The sequence below is a fragment of the Saccostrea echinata genome, unplaced genomic scaffold (assembly GCF_033153115.1).
Source record: "Saccostrea echinata isolate AGI-Se365-2 ecotype Australia unplaced genomic scaffold, CSIRO_AGI_Sech_v1 ptg000001l, whole genome shotgun sequence".
Lineage (NCBI taxonomy): Eukaryota > Metazoa > Mollusca > Bivalvia > Ostreida > Ostreidae > Saccostrea > Saccostrea echinata.
In genome coordinates this window covers 30,507,832-30,535,598 of record NW_026889750.1, presented here as the reverse complement: position 1 = coordinate 30,535,598, position 27,767 = coordinate 30,507,832, and the positions used below count along the sequence as shown (strand labels likewise).

The window sequence follows — 27,767 nt, the reverse complement described above, 5'->3', positions numbered from 1 at the left end:
CAAGAAATCGTATTGCGCAGATTGAAGCTCTTTACGAAAGTCCCTTTTGGCGCGCTTATAGTTTCGATAGAATTCGTGACACATACCGCTTGAACGACCTTCACTTAACCATATCCTGCCTTTTTTGTCGTTCTGCATCATGGGGTTGTTTTACTTTTGGTGTCCATTCCGGTTTTAGATATGGTTTATATTTAGACAGGGATATACTGGGATGCAGCATTGCCTAACAGAAAGTTAAGTTCAAAACAAAAAAAAAAAACATCAGTATCATTAACACAATCAAGGTTTCTTTGTAGCAATATACTAGATTCTTTTGAAACAAAATCTTGATATGATTAGATTTTACAAGAGTCAGTTTTATGCCATGCTGGTAAACATTGAAATCCTTTATCTTAAGTACGATTACTAACATTATGATCAAGAACCATGGAAACAGGAAGGTGGTCAGATGTACAGCTAATTAAGCCTACCTCAAACACATGATACGTTTTACCATGCTCGCAAAGTGAATTGCTACAAAATATATTATCAAGTATAGACTTCGTTTGCAGAAAAATAAATTGTGAACCAGATGCGTTGAAATCGACGCGGGAGCATCCTATGAAGTTATAAACTGAGCAAACTAGATTTGTACACATTAACATGACCAGAGGCTGTGTCATAACAGCTAGCATTGAAGTCACCCCCAATAACTACATCTTCTATGGATGAGAAGTGAACTTCAAGATCTTAAAGTAAGCTTAACTGATTAGCATAGGACTGGATAACATTATCTGCCGGAAGATAAGCACCAAGGATATACAGGGAACGTTCGCATGATTCTTTGATTTCTAATCCTATTATACGTGATGAGTCTATTTCTGTTTCTCACATACAGACTGTTTTAGATTTTTTTAATTCATAATTCCAACTCCACCTTTACCTAAATAACGTGAAAATTGGGTATTTTCAACAATGGATTCTGTACGAACACAACTTAAATAATTACAATGGATTGAGTCTAAATATGTAGCATTATTTGACTTGAGTTTGTGTTCAGATACGATTGCAACATCGCAATTAACACAGGGAAACGGATATGCCTCTGTCTTAAAGAAAGTTGATCATGCCGAGCTGTGTGGGCCGCGGGCCTATTCCGGATATATATTAGCGTGCGTTCCGTTGTAGGTAACACCCTCAAAAGTATCCTCCCCTCTAGCATCAGTAGATCTGCTTACCGTTTCTGGCATAGAAGACGGGGGTGTTTGTGTGGATGGGAGCCATATGACTGAGTGGGCGGCTGCTGTTGTTCCTTATCGTTTAGAACATTGACCCGCTCCTTCGAATTGTTATTTATTTGAGTCATCTTGTAAGGATGTGCAGAGTTTATTGTGAGTTTCTTTTTCGGTTGTACAGTCGTTGCATCAATTATGTCCACTGAGCAGTGAGAGATCTTTCTCGTGCCAGCACCTTCTGTGACAAGACCGGTTTAAACGGTCTCGTCCAAAAGCCGGTCTCCAAATCTCGCAGTTGGATTCCAAACTGCAACCTAAGGATCTTAATATATCACCACTGAGAACTATCTGAACCTCATATGCACTTCTGTATTAAGTACTGGGTTGAAATCAGAATTAGAAAAATCTTCCTGGTCCATATTATTCCTTCTATTTGGTATTGCACCCCATCAATAACCAACCTCTCCCAATACTCAATCCTCCAAAATAATTAACTTTTATGTATTTATTTATTTATTTTCCTTTGGTTAACATTCAATAAGGTTTAAGTATTCAAATACAATAAAAATTTACTATACAATTTAATAACTATACATTAGTGTATTATGACTGTGATAACATGATTTTAGTAACATGTTGTAACATGCATTTACATCATTTAAAGGCAGGTAATCTTGGTAATATTTCCGGCTACTCTACTTGCATCTGACAACGATTTTGACCTACTATAATAGAGTGCCGAACCTTCCGTTGACCATCCTACATGGTGCATGAGTTCCCCAGGACCCTTGACCGCACCCGAAACGGCCATTGTGATAGCAAAACCACCTCTTAAACTATGTGGTGTCTCTCCCTCATGTATTCCTAATGTAACTAAATAGCATTTCAGTCTTTCATATATGGCTGAATATCCTAACTTGTCATTCAAAATTCTACCCTTCCCAGTAACTGGTCTGAACAAATGACCTAATTTTATGTTTATCCCATTATCACTTGTCCATTTATAATAACGTTCAAGTCCCAAAACAGGACATATTACTTTATCTTTAGATCTTTTAATAACAAAAATATTACACAGTCCATCTCCTCGAAATGTTTTCCCGTACGTGTGATTAAACACGAACCCTAACGAATCTGGCAATGTTTTAACTTCTTGTGACAGAATGTTAGACACGTCATTTGCCCTATCGCCTGCAAAAAATTGCAATTTAAATACTGCCTGGTCTCGCACAAGTACATATTTTTCTCTCAATGATATATCATTACGAGACAGTTCTCTGTCAATATATAAGGATATCTTTTGCAGTTTTCCCAAGAATAAAATGCGAGATTTTGCTTGCTCATCTTAACAGGATTTCTCATAACATTGAACTTCTGGAGATAGGCATGGATTCCCCATGCCTGTGCCTATATCCCATGAACGACCCCTACCATGCATACACAAAATTTCAGACAGGTTTTGAATCATGCCATGCACTGTTCCTGCCGCTAATCTTGCACAACCGCATTTATATACCATATTTCCCAATATGTGGACATGACATTCCATGAATTTGAGTTTTACCAAACTTATCATTCCATACTAAAAACCTACAAATATCTTTAGGTGTAACCGACAAAACAGTTGGTGCATGTGGTTAAGCTGACAAAAAAAAATTTAAATCGAATTTCTAAACGTTTGCGTTTCTTTGCATGTGTCGACTCCTCTCCTTGAGACTTCAAGATATTTAGCCTTTCGTCTATATCAAACCGTTCACGGTAGCTCAGTCGGTAGAGCGCTCGCTCCGTGATCGGGAGGTCGTGAGTTCGTATCTCGGCCGCGACTGACCTAAGTCGATAAAAAATGGGTAGCAACTGTTCCTTCGCCATGCGCTCGGCACTTTGAAGTGAAAGTTGCGGGTTCTTTGGATGAGACCTTAAAAACCGAGGCCCCCTGTCAAGCAGGCGTTGGCACGATAAAGATCCCTCACTGCTCAATGGCCCTGAGTGCCGAGTAAAGGTCAAAATTTGAAGCCCTTCACCGGTATATGGTGACGTCTCTATATGAGTGAAAAATTCTCGAATGGGACGTAAAACAACATACAATCAATCAATCAATCGTCTATATCAAACAAATCAATGGATTCTCCCGAGGAAACCTGAAACTGTAAACCATATGTTCAATTTTTAAGAACTAAAATCCATTTATAGGCTTTCAAATTCTATTTTAGACCCATCCCATCATTTGTAAAACCAAATTTAGAGGGATGCTTAAGTATGTTTTTGTCCCCTTTCTCTCCCAGTGTTATGGATGCGACACAAAATGACATTAATAGAGGCCACCATACCGGTTTCGGTATCATGGTTGGTACTACCACGGTACATCGTTTGATCTTATGTTCCCTTAATAAACACAATACGGGTAATATAAGGCTAAAAGGAGGAAACACATATGGATTTGTTTCTTTTGAAATCTCTTGTGCAAAGACATTAACACCAGCGGACTGAGGGGATGGGTATTGCGTGAAATGACGTAACTGATTCCCATCTGAATCCCTCATTGCATTGGAATCAGTTGCCATTAGATCCACAGAATGTGGTCCGAATACGCTTTCCACTAAACCCCATGTCTCAACAGTCAACATGGTATCAGCATAAGAAATTTTTCTTGATGGGTAATCCGCCATATTTGATTTTAACTTAAAATAGTGCAACTTTAAATCTATATTCAGAGCACAGACCATCTGAAAAAATTCTTTCAACTGGACATCCCTTGATCCCTGATTCTCCCAAGCAAATACAACCGTCATGTTATCAACAAACAAATCGACCCTATGGTCTTTAACATCCGATTTCAAAGATTGTAAAGCCGTAAGAACAGCTGACGCCTCCTTCTGATGAATAGGCCTAACATCCCCTTCAGACCAAAAATCACCAAAAACATCACCTTATTCTTTCCCAGACATAACTGCTACCCCATAACGAAATAACGATGCATCCGTTGAGATCGAGACTTGCAAGTGCCTCTCTGACCTCCATGGTGCACACCCTTTCCAACTACCGACGAAACGCCAGTATTTAACCTCCTCATATAAAGCTCCAGTCATTTTAATTTTTCTACTGTTTCTTAAACCCAGCGAAATAGCTGCATTTATCTCACGAGTATAACGTTTAGCACCAGGTATGACTAACGACATTGATACACATTTCCCTGCAAATCTTTGAAGAGTTCTAACTTCAACATCATCATGACTCAAAATTGTCTCTCTGAGCGCAATAAATGTTTCCTTCTTATCCTCTGGTAATAGATATGCTTGTTTCATGGAATCAACATAAAACTCCAAGTACTTCACCAAAGTCGACGGAATTAACTAACATTTCTTCAATGCCAGCGTGTAACCCAGAGTTGTCAAACGAGTTACAACCCTAGCAACCATTTCCAAGGGACTGTGAATGGTAGTATGCTGAAATGCTGTACAACTTCGAGTGTCTGAATTAAAAACCATAAACCTGTCATCTATATATTGAAGTGTATTCAACCCTAGATCTCTGAACATCGACGTAACTTGCATACTTAGCGTTTGATATATATACGGGGGGGGGGGGGGGGGTTCCACCCAAAAGGCAGTGTTGTATATGTAAATATCCAGCCCCCAAACTGAACTCCAAAATATTCTTCTGATTCCTTTTTAAGTTTTATGTGATCATACCCCGATTTCTCATCACAACGTATCACGTACGAGTCCTTTTCTACTAATCTATGAACATCTTTCAGACTGTCGAGAGTGAAAGGCAAATCTCTAGTCCACAGATTTATATAACGTGCATTATGACAGAGTCTAGGTTTACTAGGTTCAACAGTAAAAGGCATAATAACCTTAGGGAGAGCGCATTCACCTACTCTACCCCATAACCTAAATGATCCATTTTTCAACCTTTCAGTTACATGTATTTCTTTTCTTATAAAGGAGGTGTACGCTTTACAGGACAACGAATTGGGGAAATACTGTTTTGGTGGAATATCTGAATCAGAAGATCTCCCTTTATAATTCCCTTTAAATGAGCGCATAAACGATTGTGTGTCAATCCCTGAGTCCACCCAATTCTGGACCGTTTCAGACAAGTTATCAGATATTTTTCCAGTAATATTCAACCATTCATATGAACAATTATGAATTTCACCGGACACAAAAGTATCTGGATTTCTCACAACCATATCACCCAATCTTTCAATTTTATCATCATACAACTTAAATTGTTCATTTACGTGGAATGCAGGCTTGGAATCGCTTTCTTTCAGTGTTATCCACGCAGGATGCCCTCTCTTTTCCAATACAATTTTCTCCCGATCAAATGACTCACATCTTTCCCATTCCGGGACTTCAATCTCAAATTCCTGTTAGGATAAAGAAAATTATTTTAACTCAAGCATCTCTATTAATTAACACTGAAGATTGGATCCCAAACCTGCCATCCACGTGAGCGAGCTCACTAGGGCTTTAGAGTCCCCGGATGTCAGGTTAAAGGATACAAGCTAATGTAAAATAAAATTTATCGGGTTTTATTTTAATATCATTTCAAAACAGATTAAAACGTACAATAAAATCACGCATAGTTACATAGATTATACCATTCCAATGGACACTTTTTTAAGCCTATATTACAAAAAAGGTTGCACAATTGTCACACTCTCAAATATTTCATTACTTTCCCCTCGCCGCTTTCATTTTTGGGCAATCACGAACGTAATGGCCAGACGCTCCGCAAAACAGACAATTTCCTTTGGAAGATTGACCCCGGCCTGAACCTCTTTGGTACTTTCTATACCCAGAATATCCCGCTACACCCCCGTATGGGTACATTGGAGGAGGGAAATTTCCCTGTCCAAATCCCCAGTAAGTATGATTTGGGTGGGGGAATAAATTCATCAAAGGGGACTGATGTTGTGTCTCCGAAACTTTTTCCTAGCAACCACCTTCCCCCGACTCCGACTTTACTTTCAAGGCTTTACTCACGGCATCAGTCACCTTCCCCCCAAGCACACTCATGCAAAAGGATGGAATATCTAATTTATCCTTATTACAATTAGCCTGTCTTGACAGCTCTTCAAACACAGCCGCCTCCTCATGATTAGATTTCCGTGCAGTTCTTGCTAGCTCCTCTATACAGACCAAAATCTATGGGAGGCTTGGTTCTGTCTGCATGCACAAACCCCTCACCTTAGCTTTTAAATTCCCGATTTCTTCCTCTTCTTCATTCTTTTTTGACTTTTCTAGGTCCTGGATTCTCTTTTCTAATCCCTGTTACGATTTCTTTTGTTTCTTGGCCAAAGGCTCGGTTCCCGCCTAAGTAATTACACAATTTTAGAACAACACATATAAAATATAACAACATCTAGAGTCAAGTTTTCTATATAATTAATCGATCATTAATAATTAATCGCGAAATCATTTTGACACGAATCTACTAGACTCTATCCACTTCAACTGATAGACAGTATTCAAACTTTAAATTGAAACTTAATATATATACATGTATATATAATTTACATTTTTTTTAAATTGTCATTTCGATTTACCGATTCATCAGTCTCTAAATCCTGGCCATCTGGTTGGCCGACCTCATTTGCATATAAGATCGTATAATGCAAGAGCTTTCTGAGATCATCTTTTTGTCTCCCTCCAACAATCTGGAGACATTCCTCTGCTGATTCGCCTGTAAGACCTTCAAAGGCGGCGTTCATCTCTTCTCGCCCCATGCTCTCCATAGGGGTGTTCACTTTGATCCTCGCCAGCGTTCCAACTGGTTCCTCAGCTGCCCTGACACGTTTAATTAGAGGGAAAATGTCTTTCCCCCTTAATGAATTTCTCTTTCGCAGTACCGCAGATGGCATCTATACAAAGAAAACAGAATACTTTTACAAAGTGATCTGCACGTTTAAAACAGTACATTCTCAACATCTATTTCAACATTTGCATTAATAACATAGATATTTTCATCTTAGTATGAGCTCAGTTTTCTTTTCATTGTTATGTAACCATTCCCTTTCTATTCGTCTCTTCTCTTTCTTTCTTTCTTTTTTTTTTAAATTCCTTCCCAACAATAATTTAACTATCATTTCACTGAAAATGCTGATTCAGCTTTTCTCTCTCTCTCTCGAGATCTCTCTTTAGCCTCCCTCTCTCTAATTTCATTTCGTACTTTCACCTCAATGTAGATTTTTTATTAGCAAATCTCCTCAACATCCCCCCCCCCCCAGTCTATATGTCTTCAATTCCACAACAACATTGATAAAGTTGTTTAATTAAAAATCACCTTAATTATTCATAATATTCTTACGTCACCTCTTACCACCACCTCGACGTGGGTATAGAGTTAATCAACCTATTAGATCAAACTTCCACCTCAACGTGGTTTTAAATAGCTTAACGCTTCAAAACAAAATATGCATCTACCTCCAATTATACACCTCAATGTGGATTTAAATAATAACACAGCGCTTCAACAAAATATATATCTACCTTCATGTATTCACCTCCACCTCAACGTGGATTTAAATATTAACTTATAATTAGCGCTTCAACACAAAAAGTATGTATCAACCTCCACGTACCCACCTCAATATGGATTTAAACAATAACATAGCGCCTCAACAAAATATATATCTACTTTCACGTATTCACCTCCACCTCAACGTGGATTTAAATATTAACTTAGCGCTTAAACAAAAATATATATACCTTTACGTATCCACCTCAATGTGGATTTAAACAATAACATATTAACAAAAGATATATCTACTTTCACGTATTCACCTCCACCTCAACGTGGATTTAAATATTAACATAGCGCTTGAACAAAATATATATCTACCTCCACGTAGATATATTCCAATCACTTTAAATACATTTACATACCTTAATGAAGAATCAATAGGGGTGAACAAACTCTGGTGAAAATCACGTCTGATTGCTCGCTTCGCAAATCGGCAAGTGATGATGCTACTCGTTATCAGCAGTTCTCAGTGGGGATCAACTTCTTACTCTGGAACGAATTCAATTTTAACCGCTGCGCAACACGGGCTTTTCGTTTAAAAATTATATAATTGGTATAGGTATTTAACATGAATGCAACTGAATACCGAACATTGATTGATTGATTGTATTTTGTTTAACGTCCCTCTCGAGAATTTTTCACTCATATGGAGACGCCACCACTTGCCGATGGAAAGCTGCAAATTTTGTCCTATACTCGGCACTTACGGCCATTGAGCAGTGAGGGATCTTTTTCGTGCCAGCACCCACTGCGACACGGGACCTCGGTTTATACGGTCTCATCCGAAGGACCAGACTCAACGTCCCACAGTGGGATTCGAACCCGCGACGTAAGGATCAACTCCTTGCTTCGCGACTCTAGAGCAGACGCTCTAACCACTGCGCCACGCGGTCGACCCGAACATTGATGTATTCCATCTTAACATGCCGTTTTTTAATGTGTCTTTGCGTTTTATTTTTTATAATTTTTATTGCACATAAATTATAGGGTAACATACATTTTTGAAGATAAATGTATCCACAATGCAATCCTGAACCATAATTTTTTTTAAAATCCAATATAAACTTGATTGAGAATTTTATATTACATAGACATGAGCTTACCAAATGAAATGTACCAACTTCACGCCACAGGGTGTGTGACCAAAAAATGAGAATGCAGTCATGTGTTAATTCTACGAATGCAGTTAATCAATACGCAGAACACGCTGATATTCTAACCAATAAGAGTATCTATTTATTTGTAAACATAGGAAATTAACACCATCCTTACTTTGGGGATAGCAATTACAGACAATCATACCTAATACTCGTCATAATATTTATCTTTTTCGATGAGGAAACCCAGATTTATTATTAATATATGGCAAGTGAGACATTTAAGAGGTATCTCTCTTTCGCTAAAAGAGATATCTATTACAGTTAAAGAGATATCTTTTCCACTTAAAGAGACACCTCTTTCACTTTGAGAGTTATCTCTCCAAGTTCATGAGATTTTCTCTAACTGAAAGAGACATCTCTTTGAATTTATCTTAAGAGATATATCTTTAAAAAATAAGAAATATCTCTCAAAGGTGTCTAAAAGAGATATCTCTCAAAAAAAGATATTTATTTGTTGTAAAGAGATATCTCTCTTCATTATTTTTATTTAAATTGCATTTTAAATACTTCTCCCTTTACCGGAAACAAGCGTTACATTCAAATCAAAACGAAAGGAGGTACGAGAAAGTAGTACATATGGGGTTTTATGGCTTCTGTGAGCAAATCACTGACTCACAGTGTGTAACAATAACCCCAGATACGACACAAAATGTGATAATTAAGCCATTACTAAAAAGAATTTTTCAATTATTAGTGCTGTAACGTGTCGGACCTGAGCGGTCAGTAGGTCCGTGTTCGGATTACCGAGTTTTACTGGGGGTATGATTAATGCAAAATATACAAATAGTGTAACACCTTCCTGGTGTCTTTAAAGCAAGTGACCTATGTGCTTTGTATATATCTACAGTTTATAATGGCACCTGCCTGGTGCCTTATGACAATTGCCTGACTCTGAAACAACTGTCTATACACGTCAACTGATACCCGCCTGGCGTCTTTGGACAATTGGTCTGAGCTTATATCTTGACACCTGCCTGGTGTCTTACTGTTTACCAGTTGCCTAACTCTACAACTGTACCCTAGCCTAGCCAAGTGACTCTGTTATACAAATACAATCTAATCTGTCACTGATCATCCACTTATCTAAAAACAGGGTACAATGTCTGTTACTCTCGACACACGGCAATTCACTGGTCAGCGACTACAGCAATTTTCACATGGCGATTAGCACACGGCAACATGCACACACCAAATTTCATACACTGACCTATTTCTGTACTACCTTTTGTACTCCAACTTAATCAATATCCTTAAGTTTTCCAATATCCTATTAAGAAAATACACAAGCTCCCTTTCTTTTGACAAGACATTTCATATTGTTTGACTTAACATCATTTATCAATTATACTTGTGTCATTCTTCTGTCAATCGACCCATTAATTACAATATTTATATTGATTAACTACAGTGTATTATTATATTAACAAGTAACGGGAGGTAACTCCTCCGACCATTTCATTTCCCTCCCCTTAAGAATATGCATCCCGCATAAACGTTAATAACACGACAAATATAAGTAAGAAATTGGTAAAATATTTACAATAGTTCATCAGCAGTTCTCTTAATCTAACACATAGTCTTGCAACCAGGTAGGCGGTCTCCTGATTCTAGCCCCACTTCCATTAACATCAAAATTGTCCTCACTTGGAGGTGCTTCTATGTCATTTCTGGAGGTGCTTCTATGTCATTTCTTTCATTGTCAATGACACTTTTCCCTGTGTCTTGACTAATGCCTTCCTGAGAACTACTGTCCTCTACAACCTCATCTCTTAACGTCTGCCTACGTTTCAGACGCAATCTGTCCACATGCACAATCTGTGGCTTGCCCAGTGGTCCACAGGTTACCTTGGAGGTAATGTCTGTCATTCTGTCTTTTACCTCATATGGACCACGCCAGTAACTTGTAAACTTCCAAGATAACCCCGCCTTCCGCACAGGGAAAAAGACATTCATTTCGTTACCCTTTTTAAACTGTTGTCATGACAACTTCTGGTCATGATATCTCTGTCTCATAATGGCTGCTTTGATATTTTTCCTAACATGTCTATGGGCATCTTCCATAGTCTCTTTGAGATGCCAAGCCCACTGATTACTAGGGATGTATTTGACTGCATTGGGCATATCGTACATAATGTCAAGTGGGGTTGATACCTCCCGACCAAGCATCATGTAGTTTGGAGTGAATCCAGTCGTCTATTGTACAGACGCTCGGTAGGCCATCATGACGTAAGGCAAATATTTATCCCAGTTTGAGTGGTGTTTATTGACAAAAGCGCTTAGCATCATGACAAGGGTCTTATTGAGCCGCTCGACCATGCCATCACTCTGAGGATGATAAGGCGAGGTGCGAGTCGTCTTTATGTGCAGGACGTAGCATACCTCCGAAAAGAGTTCGCTCTCGTACTGGCGTCCTTGGTCTGAATGTATGCTGGAAGGAACGCCAAATCGTGATACTACCTCCTCGACTAAAGTTTTGGCAACTGTTGCAGCTTCCATGTTTGGCATTTGGAATCTTTCCGTCCATTTGGTGAAATAGTCGGATATAACAAGGATGTACTTGTTGCCATTGTCAGACATGGGCAGTTCACCAAGGATATCGGTTGCGATTCTGTCCATCGGCATTCCACTCTCAACAATTGTCATCGGTGCTCTCTTTTTCTTTTGAGGACTCTTTCTTTTTGAGCATTTCTCGCAACCTGCAATGTAAACTCTTGTGTCTGCCTGAATACCTGGCCAATAGAATTTTTGTCGAATGCGTGCTAGTGTCTTAGTCACACCTAAGTGAGCAGCCGTTTCAATATCATGGCAGTAAACACTGTCCTACGCTCACTGCTAGGTACATGTACTATTGTCTGTAGGCAAAATGACTTTGCACTGTCTTCTTGGCTTGGTATTTCCGATACAAAATGCCATTCTCAATAAGAATGCTTTCCCATTGAGACCATAGGGATCTAATAACATACCCAAGTCCACTTATTTCATGATACAATGGTCAACTTTTTGTTTGACAGCCAGCCCTTCACTAGTTTCAGGTCGCTGTCTTTGTCTTGCAGTTCTCTCATCTTGTGACAAGGCTCTCTGCCTGGATTGACTGGAAGAGCTACACAGACATGTGTCTCTGTACTTGCATCTTGGACGCTCATGCATTTCATCTGATGCTGACGTCTCCCATTCAGGGTCATAACCACATTGTCGACAAGGCACTCTGCTCAAGGCATCAGCATTTCTATGTTGTATGCCGGGTCGATGTTGGATCTGAAACTTGAGTACTCAGGGTTTCTAACCATCTTGCCAGCTGACCTTCAGGATTTTTGAATTTGAATTTGCCACCTTAATGAACCATGATCACTGCGAATCAAAATCTCTTTGCCATAAAGATAATGTTTAAAATACTTAACGAAATGCACGACTGCCAAAAGTTCCTTTCTCTTAACACAGTATCTACGTTCACATTTCGTTAGTGATCTACTGGCGTAGGCTATGACATGCTCTTTACCATCTACATTCTGTGACAATACTGCTCCAATTGCTTGGTTACTTGCATCAGTGTCTAATATGAATGGAACAATAAAATCTGGATGGGCTAGCACTGGGGATTGAACCAAATGGTTTTTAAGACAATCAAATGCTTCTTGGCACTCAGATGTCCATATAAATGGTTTCCCCTTCTCTGTTAGTGTATGCAGACACTTAGCAATGGCAGAGAAGTTTTGAATAAATCTCCGATAGTATCCACACAAACCCAGAAACGACCTCAGCTCTGAGACATTAGCAGGTACTGGCCATTCTTTGACAACTGCTATCTTGTTTGGATCTGTGGATATCCCTTGTTCAGAAACAACATGTCCGAGATATGTTTCTTTTCTTGCAAAGAGACAGCATTTCTTGGCCTTAAGCTTTAGATTGGCAGTTCTCAGCCCTTCAAAGACTTTTTTCTAATTGTCAAGCATTTGTTTGAATTTTTTGCCTGTGACAATTATGTCATCTAGGTATATCGTACAAATGTCCCATTGCAATCCAGCAAGCACGCTCTCCATGAGGCGTTCGAAACTTGCCGGGGCACAACTCAAGCCAAACGGCATAACGTTGAATTCGAACAACCCTTGTCTTGATGTAAAAGCAGTTTTTGGCTTGTCTGCAGGAGTCATTTCAACTTGCCAGTAGCCTGAGCAAAGGTCGAGTGTCGAAAACCAGGTAGACCCAGACAACTGGTCAAGTGACTCGTCAATCCTCGGGAAAAGGTATGCATCTTGTATAGTGCAACTGTTAAGGCGACGATAATCAACGCAGAACCTATATGTTCCAACTTTCTTCCTGACCAACACTATTGGCGAGTACCATGGACTGTTGGAGGGCTGTATGACACCTTTTGCAAGCATGTCATCTATATTCTTGTCTACCTCATCTGTCAGATGAGCTGGCACCCTTCGTGGTCTTTGTTTTATAGGCCTACTGTCACCTGTATCGATATGATGCTTTACTATTCCAGTCCTGCCGAAGTCCAAGCTATCTTCCGCAAACAAGCATGTATATTTTAACAGAAAGTCTTCTGCCTGCTTGAACTGTGTAAGAGTCATGTTGTCCTTACTCTTATTAAGTAGATCAGCTAAACCCTTGCGTAGCGCTCTGGTAGTTGATGATTTCTCATTTACAAGTGAGTTTTTTACTGTCTCTATCTCAGCAAGTTGTCCAATTACTGTCCCAGAGTGTACCACCTTTGACTCTTGTTCAACGTTCATTAGTCTAACCGGCACAGTTTCTTGGGGGTTTACTACTGTTCTTGCAGTTAGTGTGCTCTGCTGTTTGACGTGCTTATCAACTGGTTCAATAATACTCTCGCAATATGGCAGACTTGAACCCTCTGGAACACACACTTTACCAGGTACAATTATCTCACTCCTTGGCGGAATGCTCACTGTCTTAGCTGTTGTAATTCTATAGCATCCATATGAACCTTCAATTGCCATTCTCTTATCATGACCATTGACATCAAGAACTTCATTACTAACATCGACTTTGCAATGATTTCTTTTCATAAAGTCAAGGCCCAATATACCATCTGCCTTTAAGTTAGCAACCACTGCCTCATTGTGGTATGTCAACTGGTCAATGCCAACATTGAATTCTGCCTTCCCATGAACAGACAAAGCAATGCCATTGGCTGACATGATGGTCTGATTTACCTCGTGCAGCTTCGGTCTCACTGATGCAGGCAACTTCTTGTACAATGTCTCAGAAACAAGGGTGACAGTATCCCCAGTGTCTACTAGAAATTTAGCTTTTACTCCTTGCACATTTACATCTATGAACAACCTACACTACTCTATAGATGAACCAAGGCCTATTGATACCTGTGGCCCTCATGCTCTTTTTCCATCTTGTTCGATCTGTTTCATAGATGCCTTACTGGATCTGTCATCCGACTGCTTCTGCCTTTTGTTCATCTGAGGGCAGTTACGCCTGATGTGTCCTGGCTTTTTGCATTCATAGCATCTTATACCCTGCTTTGTGCCACTTGCCCTCGTATCTCTACCTCTGTACCTGTTGTCGTAAGGTCTTCTCTGCCTAGAGACCTTAAGTTCCCTGAGTTCTTCAGTAATGTTTTTCATGTTCACTTCAGCAGATTTCATCCAATTCGCAAGTTGGCCATTATTACATTTGTCAGAGGTGTCAGGTTGTTCTTCAACAAAAGCTGCTCTCAAATGACATTTGAGTTCTCTGTCCCTCTTCTCTACTCTGTTGTATGCCTCCAGTTCTACAGCAAGGCTTCATTGGCCTCATTCAAATTGGCAGGTCTCGACTGCTTAATTCTTATGTGGATATCAGAATCAATCAATGCATCGATGAACTGATCCTTCACTAGGGTCTTACAGACTTCTCCTGGTGCAGTTGGATAAGCCAAATTGGTCAATCGTCTATAGACTGGCCTAATTCAGAAAGTGTTTCTGGTGGTTTTTGTCTCCTCTCTTGAAGTTGTACCCGGTACAGGTCAGTTTGGTTAGGAGGAGAAAACCTTTCTCGCAGGGACATTACAAGTGTCTCATAATGTTGTCCCCTGTCAGTTGGTAAATCGCCTAAGACAGCCTGACCTTGACCACGTAGTGATAGGGCTAGAAATAATCCTTTCTTCTCTTCATTCCAACCATTCACATTGGCACAAGCCTCAGAGTGACATTTGTAGTCCAGCCAGGAGCTTGAACCATCATATGTAGCTGGCTTTACTGTGAGCTTTCTCTCTCTATCGTCTCTGTCTGTCTGACGATATGTTTCAGGGACGTTTGGTTCAGGGGATGGCTGTCGCATGTGTGTCCCTTTAGACAAGTTGTCTGTTAACCAGTTGTCATACTGTTTCTCTGCAACATGCTGGTCGTCGGCAAATCGGACTTTTGGTTTTGCTCCATCGTATGGGCGTCTGGATGGCGTGTCCTTTATGGCAAGGCCACTGTCACGGCTTGACACTTGGTCATGTCTCCTACTTATAGGTGTAGACTGGTCAAGGCGATACCTCTTCAGCTTCTCTTCCATCTTATGTAAGGTTTCTCTAAGGCTATCCTCAATCTGCTTATTACGTTCACCCATACCTCCAGTAAAATCCCGACGCTGCCACCAACTTTGGTAACGTGTCGGACCTGAGCGGTCAGTAGGTCCGTGCTCGGATTTTCGAGTTTTAATGGGGGTATGATTAATGCAAAATATACAAATAGTGTGACACCTTCCTGGTGTCTTTAAAGCAAGTGACCTATATGCTTTGTATATATCTACAGTTTATAATGGCACCTGCCTGGTGCCTTATGACAATTGCCTGACTCTGAAACAACTGTCTATACACAACAACTGACACCTGCTTGGCGTCTTTGGACAATTGGTCTGAGCTGATACCTTGACACCTGCCTGGTGTCTTACTGCTTACTAGTTGCCTAACTCTACAACTGTACCCTAGCCAAGTGACTTTGTTATACAAACACAATCTAATCTGTCACTGATCATCCACTTACCTAAAAACAGGGTACAATGTCTGTTACTTTCGACACACGGCAATTTACTGGTCAACGACTACAGCAATTTGCACAGAGCAATTAGCCCATGGCAACATGCACACACTATAAAGAACAACGCACGCTAACTCTCGATTCCCGCCTGCATTTTACATCCATTTAATTCAATACTTATGGCAATTTGACCGTAAAATCTTTGTTGAATGCAAAGAACAGTTCAATGGTAATTGACTGATAATTTAAATGCCAGTGTTAAATAGTTAATTACCCCTAATTCCAGCTCCTAAAATAAAGGGGTAGACGATATTTTCCATTGAAATCGGGCTTTAAAGTATCAACACATTTTTAAAAAATTTTCTTAGATATGAATAAATGTTCCTTAAATCTTTTCTTATGTTTTACGCGTATAAAATTAAACATATATAATTAATAAAATACAATGTTTTACTTGTAAAACCCTTTGAAATTGGTGAAAAATAAGCATTTTTGTAGTTTTTTGTCTGTAAACATATGTTCCCCCCGTGAAACACAAAAAGCTTTGGTATGAATTTGGAAATGACAGTCCATATTGCCTGTAAAAAGGAATTTTTGTTTCACAGGGGGGGGGGGGGGAAGATGTTTTGAAAGTATTTTCCGTTTTCCGTTGATTTCTATGGTGAAAAACACAAGTTTTCCCCAAATTATAGAGTTATCTTTCTTTGTTTTCCCAAAGAAGTAATGTTTTATGAAAATTCATATAAATATCTATATAAATATGAAAAATCATTCAATTGCGTTAACTTTTGAAAATTGACTAGGAGGTAGGCGGGAGAACAATGCTATCGTTCGCAGTTCTTTCATACACTTAGCAGTTGGCTGTACTACCCTTTGTACTCCAACTTAATCAATATCCTTAAGTTTTCCAATATTCTATTAAGAAAATACACCGAACTCCCTTTCTTTTGACAAGACAATTCATATTGTGTGACTTAACATCATTTATCAATTATACTTGTATCATTCTTCTATCAATCGACCCATTAATTACAATATTTGTGTTGATTAACTATTATTATATTAACAAGTAACGGGGGGGGGGGGGTAACTTCGACGACCATTTCAGTGCCTAATTATCAAGTTATTGCATCTAAATATTTTACAGACTGAACTACTGAAGACTTCTTAAAACAGAGTTGCATAAGTATTTTTAAAGCATTGATTCAACAAAGCTTTACGGTATTACAATTTTTATAGCATGATACATATGTAACTCACAGTCTAAGATTAAGTACATGAAAACATGAGTGTGTACATTTATGCTAGCCTTCTTCATATGAATTCAAAGATATTAAAAACACTGAGATATTTTATTTTATTGACTTTGAGTAAATTGGTTTTTTACAAGTTAAATAGTAGTTTATGAAGTATAGGTACAGTCATGCATATATGTAATTAGGGACATACGCAATGTAGTTTAAACTTCATTGTCATTTTCCCTGGAGTTGAAGAGTTCCAATACTTGAAGGAAATGTGTGCTACATTTTAATGTCTATATATATGCTGCATGTTATACACTTCTTCTAAAACAAGTTTGGATAAACAAAACATCTAGAATATATGTTTAATATTTTTTGTATATTTTCATCAATTGATATTTTTTCAAAACCCCTGGTAATGCATGCTGATTTTTTGTCTACGAACATTTGATGGCACTATAATCTTAAATTAAGAATATCTTGAAAAATTATCAGTAGGTAAGGTACGTTGCGTATGTCCTTAAGCTTTTTCGAACAATTGTTTACATTTAAAAACAAGAGTATAATGGAAAAATTCATATGCTTTTTGGAAGCTGCACGGCCATCTTTTCATAATTTGTCCTCTCTATCACATATGTCCTTACACATGGTGAACATTATCCTGGTTCATAAAGCAAAATTTTATGGACAATGCATGCATGGCTCCTTTTCTCATTCCAGTGCATGAGTGCCGTATATGTTTAAAGTACTAGCACAAGAAAACGTCATGTTCTGCATATTTCAAGACTGTTATACTGATGGGGCTTTTCAGGCAGTATAAATCTTGGGAAAACTTGTTAAGTTGATTATATTATCAATACAGTTGTAGTAAGTTGTAGATAAGACAGCACAGGTCCTGTTGCTATAAATTCATGCAATTTAATTTGGGTTCCTATGACACTAATGAATTAAAGATGTGTTCCTTCTGTGGTCAAACATGTCTAAAATTTGTTTGTTTGTATGTTATTTAACGTCCCTCTCGAGAATTTTTCACTCATAAAATTTGAAAGTTAAGGATATTACAGTGAAAATTAATTGAACGAGTTATATCCAATTCCCGAAAAAGTGTTGAATGACATATAATACAAAGTGATATGACCCTAACTCTAATTGTCTTTCCTTAATACACAATTTATCTGTGAAAAATATAAAAAGGTAATAATAATAATAATATATATATATATATATATATATATATATATATATATATATATATATATATATATATATATATATATATATTAAATACGTGTATTTACATTAAAACATGTGTTGATGGACAGATCTATAGAATGTATTATCATAATGATGCGATTTATATTTTTATATGTGATTTATATTTTTGAAAATTTTAGTGGACTTATAAACAAAACGAAATACCTTTCTAAACCATCTACAGGAGTTGGTTCTCTATTCCCTTAGGAATATTCCAGGCAAATATGGTATAGTGCCTTTAATCCACATCTTAGGTTATGATATGAAAGTTAGTTTTGGGGACAGTGTTCGATCACAGCTTTACAATCGCATTGTGACATCAATACGACAAAAGGTTGGGATACAACTCAAATGTCCCAACCTACAACATTTAAAGAGATATCTCTTTAACTAAGAGAGATATCTTTTTATCGTTGTTTAAGAGATGTCTCTGAGCGATGATAAGAGATACCTCTATAGCTTAAAGAGATATTTGTCTTAGTAAAAGAGATATTTCATTTGTTTAAAGAGATATCTCCTTTGTTATAAAAGATATCTCACTAAATTAAGCAATATATTTCTAAATTAAAGAGATGCCTGTCTGTGTTACAGAGATATTTCCTAAGCAAAAAGTTATGTATTTCTTATTGAAAGAGATATCTCCTTTTTTTATAAAATTTATGTCCAATGATATTCATGGTCCAGTTATTATTTTATTCATACCATTCTTGATTCTTCCAAGTAAAGCATTTCCTATTTCATTGCGAGAAAATTCTCCAATTAAACATTCCGTTCTTCCTTATACTTTATTTAAAAGTTGCAGTGAACCTATAACTGAACTGTAACTTCAAAGGAATTTATCAAATATCAAAAAGTACAATCATTTTAATTGCATTGATGGTAATTATAATTTCTCTCTATATTCTCGACCTTTTGTTTAGAACTAAAACACATGCTTGCAACATTTCAGCTGATAAATAATAGATAAATTCTCTCAAATGAAAGCTTATGGAGTATTACAGTCTTATATGATGGTCTGATATTTGTAACGCAATAAGAAAATCTTCACAGAAAATGTACACAAAATTGGAAATTAGAGGCTAAGAAAGATGCTAAACTTAAGAAAGGTGATTGTTAATACGATAAGTAAACCATCAACAAACAAAATGGCATCCAATGATCAAGATAAATGATATGATGTAAATGACACTTTCCACCTTAAACTAAAACTATCTATCATTTTATTTTCTTTATGGCTTAAAGATTGTTGGGCAAATAAGATGGAACAATATTTAAAAAAGAAACATCCCTAGAGATGTCTGTAGTAGAATACTTACTAGTATTATGATACCATCTGCATCAGTTTTGCCTCGGCTCCCTTTTTCTCCATATGACAATTGCAACCAGCATTTCAGGAATCTTTAAATCATAACTTTTTTTATATTGCTTAGGCGTTTTTACCTGAGAGAGTATCCAAAATGCCTAAAGCAGCAAGGAGTATATGATATTTGTTCATGCTTGGACGCATGTGCATTCCTCGGTGGTCTTCTTCTTATCAAAGTGTTATCTCTGTCAAAATTCCTTTTATTGCGCCATAATAATTGTCATTTAATAGCAATGAAAGATAAGGTTAAAGACCGAGAAAATAAGCAACGCATTCAAATTTACCAGGCCTTACAATCCATGTCAATCATATGAATTAATTCCAGTATTCGATGGTACAGAAACTAATTGATATTTGCTTTCTACTTCCCGCGTTTTCCTTGTACACCTTGCCTTGCGATCGTGGTATTCGTCAAATTAACTTTTGGTCTTTTGATATGCTGATGCAATAAAGAACTTTTTGGCATATACGTTGAATGGTGAGGTCGGACAAGCAGTTGAATTATATGGCGTCAATGTATGACTCTACAAATACATCTTTCTTTTCTATACTTTTGAGGCTATAAAGATTTTAAAATTATGTAATGCAAGTTTGGCATTGCTTTCTTAAACAAATTAAGAAATACTCTAATTTTTGTTTTGCACAATTTGTTTTTTATTTATTTATTATTATTTTATTTTTTCTTTTTTTTTCATTTTTTTTTTTTTTTTGGTTCTCGAAAAGTCAAAAGGACAAAATTTTGTCTCGTTATTTCTTCTTATAGTTTTGTGACATTTTGTCATTTACAGACCATGAAAGAAGAATCTACAAATGATTTTAGTATTTTGGTTGTTCTGTTGCTTTCCAATGATGCACTTGTATTAATGCGTGTTCATTACCTCTCTGTTGTGCAACATAATATCACAAGAAGTCTCAGTGTTACCAAAGGGACAAAATAAATTTAGGAGAATTCTGAAAAGTAAATTTAGTTTAAACTTTAAAAAATATTGTGTATTGTTTTGATTTTGTTTAATCTGTGTAATAAGTTTTTTAAAGTTCTTCTTAGATTGAGAAGATTACTGTGTTTGAACAATTTTGATATAGTATATGTATTGACAATAGGTGTCAAGTTTATTAAAATCTATATCCCAATATATTTTCTGAGACACTCTCTGTCATCACAGCAGTAGATTTCTGAGTTATGTAAAAATGTGGTCATGAAGTGACAGTCTTGACTCTGCAATAAAAACACAAGAGTTATATAATCTCAATGATTACAAATTACAAAATACATAGCACACTTCATTCATGAATGATCCGTTTGGCTGACAGTAACTTACTAGAATACAGTGTACAGTGAATTGAAATCCGTGGCCCGTTACAGCCCTCACCATACAAGATTGAGTTGCTGAGCATGTCTGGTTCCAAACACAGTTTAGCCTTTCATCACATGATGGACAAGGCTTACCTATAATCAACAAGAGGCCCAGGGGCCACATCGCTCACCTGAGCACTATGGCTAGGTAAAGCAGAAATCAGTTCAGTCTTGAAAGGTTGAAAAGTTTAAATATAAAAGTGGTTGGGTGGGGGGGGGGGGAGGGGGGTTATTCCTATGTAAAACTTTGATCGCCCATTGTGGCCCCACCCGACCCCCGGGGGTCATGATTTGAACAAACTTGAATCTACACTATCTGAGGATGCTACCATATAAATATGACCAATCATGGCTTTGCTGTTCTTGAGAAGAAGATTTTTAAAGATTTTTCCTATATATTCCTATGTAAAACTTTGATCGCCTGTTATGGCCCCACCCGACCCCCGGGGGTCATGATTTGAACAAACTTGAATCTACACTACCTGAGGATGCTTCCACATAAGTTTCATACTTTCAAGCACAGTGGTTCTTGAGAAGAAGATTTTTTAATGATGCCATTAATTTTTCACGAATTCTTAATTATCTCCCCTTGGAAGAAGGCGTGGCCCTTCATTTGAACAAACTTGAATCCCCTTTACCCAAGGATACTTTGTGGCAAGTTTGGTTGAAATTGGCCCAGTGGTTCTTGAGAAGAAGTCGAAAATGTGAAAAGTTTACAGACGGACAGACAGACGGACAGACGGACTACAGACAAAATGTTATCAGAAAAGCTCACTTGAGCCTTCGGCTCAGGTGAGCTAAAAAGGACAAGCATACAATTCCTCAAACCAAACATTCCTTGTATTTAGAAGCATTTCTTCAGTACACAATATACATAATCAGTACCTGGTACAGTAGTGGTAGCTGAAGTAGTAGTTGTTGTTGCCGTGGTAGTGGCTAAAACCAAATAAAAGTCATTAATACTAAGTACTCAGTTTGTTTATAACTTAATCCATATTTGAACTAACCAGAATATGACTTTTCGACATAAAACACCTACCACCATTTGGTTTAAGCTCTTGACTAAATATACGTACGTAGCACATTAAAATGCCAAGGACAACATAACGGATCTCGTTATGGTCTTACTTGTACAGGAATGGGAACAAGCCTGATTATCTGTGACATAGCCCGAGCAGTAGGATCCTCCATAGGCTGGTGGAGGATTGTTACAGTCTCGGTGTCTCTGTCTTGTTCCTATACCACAGGAAACACTGCATGATGACCAGGCAAACCAATGTCCCCAGTGACCATCTCCTTAAAATAAACACTAATTTATCATCAGAAAGTAAAAATTGTATATATATTGCCAGTTTTCATAATTTTATAAAATAATATGGGTTCTACAAAGTTTTGCAAATGTCCGATTAGAAGTTAATACGCACGTGGACAATGTGATGAAGATGCACGGCAAACCTCTGCTTGCCGGTGGTTACCGACACAAAAGTCGTGGCTAGTGGCGCTCTTCGCACAGTTCCGCTGCCTTGTTCGCGAACCCGACGCGGCGCCACAAGTCACACTACACTGACTCCATGCGCTCCACGCCGACCACATTGCATCAGCTTTACAAATGAACGAATTTTAACTTTTCATAATTAAACAGAGAAATTACTTCAATATAATGATAAAATTAATACAATTATAAAAGTTACGGGAAAACACGTGTGTTTGTTATGAATGCAGTATCGGAGATCGATTGGGTGTTTATTTTGTTTACGGGTGAATAGGTTGAATCCGTGCTACGCATGATTCAGTCACTTATAAGGTAGAATTTCGGGTGTTTTACTGCTACATTGCAATAGACTATCCCCTACCCCTCCCAGTATCGGTATTTCCTACATGTTTTTTGTTGTTTTGATGTTGTCCCTTTATAGGAGCCTTTTTCTTTTGTAAAATGTTATGGATATTTGAATAAGAAACTGAACTAAAGATTGCTTTGTATACTGAATACACTTCATTAAGGTCTGTTACACTCGCGCGTGCGAGCTCATTCCTATATAAAAGTGTTTTGAGTTTTATTTTAAAAATAATTTATGTTCGGTTGAACTGGTGAATCAGAACATTAGGTATATTTATACATGTAGCAGGACTGAAGGTACAAACTGAACATTTTTCAATACTCACATTGGCTGCATTTGCATTGGCTAAATAAAATGGTAGCGCAGTAAGGAGCGTACCCAGCAGGGCACTGAATACCTCCACAGTCATCGTGATTTGTACATGGTATAGAGCCATAGCAAACTGCAAAACATTGAAGTTAACCGGTAAATAAGAACAGTAGAGATTTTGTCTTATACATAAGCATAACACCTATGTATAATTGAAATGCTTTTATTGCCGCGTAAAAATACCCTAAGCAGAAACTATTGTGATCTATAGTTTACTATGTTAAATGAAGGCATCTAAGTTTTTAGCTCTACTGGTCAGAGACCAGAAGAGCTTATGCGATAGTAAGGTGTCCGTCGTCCGTCCGTCTGTCTAGCTGTCTGTCTGTCTGTAAACATTTTTTTTTTAAATGCTACTCCTCCTACAGTTTTGGTCTGATTTCAATATAACTTGGCACACAAGTAGACTACACTAAGATACTAGTACATAATTCTGTGTATCGATTTTTGATTTCGATGAACGGTGTTGCCATGGTTACTAAAGATAGAAATTTCTGTGAAATAACTCAAAATGCTACTCCTCCTACAGTTTTGGTCTGATTTCAATATAACTTGGCACACAGGTATACTACACTAAGATACATAATTCTATGTATCGGTTTTTGATTTCGATGAACGGTGTTGCCATGGTTACTAAAAATAGAAATTTCTGTGAAATACTTTCAAAATGCTACTCTTCCTACAGTTTTGGTCTGATTTCAATATAACTTGGCACAAAAGTAGACTACACTAAGATACATAATTCTGTGTATCGGTTGTTGATTTCGTGTTGCCGTGGTTTCTAAAAATATAAATTTCTGTGAAATACATTCAAAATGCTACTCCTCCTACAGTTTTGGACTGATTTCAATATAACTTGGCACACAAGTAGATTAAACTGAGATACATAATTCTGTATATCATTTTTTTGATTTTGGTGAAGTGTTGCCATGGTTACAAAAAAATTGAATTTCTTTGATATACTTTCAAAACATTACTTTGCCTACAGTTTGGTCTGATTTTAATATAACATGGCATGCAAGTAGACTACACTGAGATATATAATCGTCTTAATTGTTTTTTTTTTATTTTGATGAATAATGTTGCCATGGTAACTAAAATCAAAATTTCTCTAAAATTCTTTTAAATGGCTACTCCTTCTACAGTTTTAGTCTTATTGCAATTCATCTTGCCACAAAAAGAGAGTAAAACAAGGATTACTATTTATTTATTGCTGTTGCAAAGTTTCAAGTCCAAGTGCTACTTTTCTCTTCCTTAATTGTTAGAAGTACAAACCAGTAGAGCTATAGTCTCAACAGATACTTCTGGTTTACTACAGTAATAAAAGTTTTTTAATATTTTAAATCAAAGTCTATCACTGTAAATCAGAGTTTTTAATAAAGTAAATCATTTTGTAAGGTCACCTGAGTGACTCGGGTGACCTTTTGTCCGTCGTCTTGCTGTAAATCAGAGTTTTTAATAAAGTCAGTTTGTAAGGTCACCTGAGTGACTCAGGTGACCTTTTGTCCGTCGTCTTGCTTCGAACTGTTGGCATGACTAAGTCCTCTACCAAATTTGTCCAGGAATTACTAGTAGTATGTTGTTACCTATGCCTGTCGATGTATTATCATGTGAAAAATGGCACTATCTCAAAGATCAAGGTCGATTTTAGACATACCGGTAAATACAGTGTATTCTGTTTAGGATATAACTTAGTAACCCTTTGTTGAAATGATAGATACAGACTGATCATCAGTAGCATCACCTTGATTCAACTCCAGTGAGCTGTTGAATTTTTTGTCCAAGCTTTGAATATGAAACTTTTGACTAGGGTGAATTCAGGTCTAATTAAGTATGCTGTTCCTATTGATGAGCCCAATTGTGAAAGACCAGGACCATTAGCATAGCAATGGATGTTAAATTTACGAGTATTATCACTTCGGCATTAATTTTGTAACTTGATAGAATATTTGCCCTGATCTTGATTCAGGACACGCCGTTAAGATCTTATATGTATATCGACGTTCCACTTTGTCAAATAATCAGTACCTCACTTTGTCTTAGTTCTTGGTTAGCATGGTAAGCAAGTCACGAAAAAAATACTATTTATGCAGAACACCTTTTATTTGTGGAATCTTATCTGGGTTACTTGATAACAATTTTACCCATAATTTCACGATACTTGTCAGAAATTCTAATGGTGGTTCAATGCAAAAACATAAATTTTCAGTTTTTGACTTATCGTGTAGATGTACATTAGTTCATCTTTAAATGCCGTCATACCTGCTATGAATTCCAAACACCAAAAAATGGCGAAAATTGGCACAGAAAATGTCATTTTGGTTTATCTCTTTATGAGGACACATTCACGTACGACCATTACATACATAGATAACATAAAATAAGATGTGTTTGTGAAACACTCATGGCCCCCCTAGGGCAACTTAGAGCGAAGGTTAAACTTTCTCAAACGCAAATCAAATATGTTGGTGTATAAATTAAGGTCTTGTCTCGAAGAATATACCAGTGAAATATGAAAGCCCTAGCAACAACCATTGAATAGATATGGAAAAGGTTAAAGTTTTTCAAGGGTAAGTCAAACATCAAGGTTAAGCTCAAAGGTTAAAATTAATGATCGATGCCCAAGGAAGGGCTTTCTCACAAGAAATACACTTGTGAAATATGAAAGCTGTAGCACTAACCGTTCAAAAGTTATGGCCAAGTTTAAAGTTTTTCAAAAGCAGGTCAAACTACAAGGTCAAAGGGTCAAAGTTATTTGTATCCAAAGTAAGGTCTTGTCACAAGGATTACATTTGTCAAGCAAGAAAGCCCTAGCACCAACTATTCAAAAGTAATGGCCAAGGTTAAAGTTGTCCAAAAGTAGGTCAAACTCTAAGGTCAAGGTCAATGGGTTATAATTATTGGTATCCAAAGAAAGATCTTGTTACAAGGAATACACATGTGAAGTATGAAGGCCCTAGCACCAACCGTTCAAAAGTTATGGCCAAGGTTAAAGTTTTTCAAAAGTAGGTAAAACTCCAAGGTCAAGGTCAAAGAGTCTAAGTTATTGGTATCCAAAGAAAGGTCTTGTCACAAGGATTACATATGTGATGTATGAAAGCCCTGGAGCCAACTATTAAAAAGTAATGGCCAAGGTTAAAGTTTTCCAAATGTAAATCAAACTCCAAGGTCATGGTCAATGGACTAAAAAATTGTTGGTATCCAAAGGAAGGTCTTATTACAAGATTACATATGTGAAGTATGAAAGCCTAGCACCAATCGTTCGAACGTTATGGTCAAGGTTAAAGTTGGGTAAAATTTTGCAAAACTGGGTCAAACTCTAAGGTTAAGGTCAAAGGGTCAAATATGATTGTACCCAAAGAAAGGTCTTGTTACAAGGAATACACATGTGAAATATGAAAGCCATAGCTCTAACCAATCAAAAGTTATGGGCAATGTTAAAGTTTTTGCGGACAAACAGACAGGCGGACGGACAGGGAAAAACTATATGCTCCCGAATCTTCGATTACGGGGGCATAAAAAGGGAATCGAGAGCATATGTTCTGAACTATACATTTAACGCCGTGACCAGACGTTTTAACGCCGAACATGGGGGATAAGTTGCTTTGACTCGACATATGCATGGTCTGCAATAAAAAGAAATTTAAACGGTACAACCATTTGTTCGCAGGCACTTAGTATGGAGGAAAGGGGGCTGCCCCACCCCCAATTTTTTCCTAACTAATTATTTTACTGTTGATTTAGTATGTAAATGTTCATTGAAAGGCGAGTTACCCCTCCCGCTTTTGTTCCAATAAGGTCAAATCGTTCCATGTTAATGTTTCTAAATTTTCTTAAAGAAAACGTTTGAATCTACACCCAACCTTCACAGGAAGTAGGGTTTTGGAGTCTGGACGACCCCCTCCTTTTTTTTTCTTTTTGCTATCAAAAGATTTTTCGGAGGTGTCAGTTTTTTTAATGGCTCTCCCCTCCCTTCCACTTTTAAAAACGATGCTACACTGTATGTGTCTGCTTCGGACATCACATGGCAGTACAGCATCGTCAAGATACAACCATTATCAATCCTACATATACATTAACAAGAGATTCATGAGCCGTAATGCTCACATAAGTAACTTGACTTCCCAGAAATCCGGACAACGCCAGCTCAGTTGGGTAGCAGCGCTTTTGTGGAATGACCTTCCTGATGACATAAAACAGGCACAGACCCTGGATATTTTTTAAAGACATATAATAATATTTTTATAAAATAGCTTTTTAAATACTTGCCGCACAATTTTTAGCAATAAGTCTCTAAAGACGTTCTTAATTTCACAGGATTTTTTTTTAAAAAAACGTAATTGTATGTATGTAATTTTAGTACAGTGTCATTTCATTATTTTAAACATGTTATAATTTCTTACATATGTATGTTAATTTAATTTATTTATTTATAATTCTTAAGGCCACACCAA

The 27,767-nt window shown here is 37.3% G+C and overlaps 2 protein-coding genes and 1 pseudogene across 2 annotated transcripts in view; all 3 read right to left on the bottom strand.

Moving 5' to 3' along the window:
- LOC133196715 (adhesion G protein-coupled receptor B1-like) overlaps positions 1-19,858 on the bottom strand; it is a 186,954-nt gene extending 167,096 nt beyond the window's left edge. Inside the window, exon 1 of the mRNA XM_061332576.1 lies at positions 19,833-19,858. The gene's annotated coding sequence lies outside the window, so the exon portion shown is untranslated. The remainder of the gene's footprint in view (positions 1-19,832) is intronic.
- Positions 1,873-7,086, bottom strand: LOC133181261 (uncharacterized; annotated as a pseudogene).
- A 1,017-nt stretch (positions 19,859-20,875) lies between the features above and the next one.
- LOC133178081 (thrombospondin-2-like) lies at positions 20,876-25,646 on the bottom strand. Its single transcript, XM_061312847.1, has 7 exons — positions 25,576-25,646; positions 23,273-23,389; positions 22,534-22,710; positions 22,238-22,405; positions 21,995-22,045; positions 21,075-21,202; positions 20,876-20,971 (listed from the first exon to the last, which is right to left on the bottom strand). Exons 1-7 carry the CDS (start codon positions 25,628-25,630, stop codon positions 20,876-20,878), a joined length of 792 nt encoding a protein of 263 aa, XP_061168831.1. The 5' UTR covers positions 25,631-25,646.
- Positions 25,647-27,767: the final 2,121 nt, after the last annotated feature.

Coding starts and splice junctions, on each gene's coding strand:
- LOC133178081 (XM_061312847.1), bottom strand. CDS start 25,630: ATGACATTTTCTGTGCCAATTTTCGCCATTTTTTGGTGTTTGGAATTC. Junction 22,406..22,533: donor ATCTTCATCACATTGTCCAC/GTGCGTATTAAC, acceptor GTTTATTTTAAG/GAGATGGTCACTGGGGACAT. Junction 20,972..21,074: donor TCACTGTACACTGTATTCTA/GTAAGTTACTGT, acceptor TTTTTATTGCAG/AGTCAAGACTGTCACTTCAT.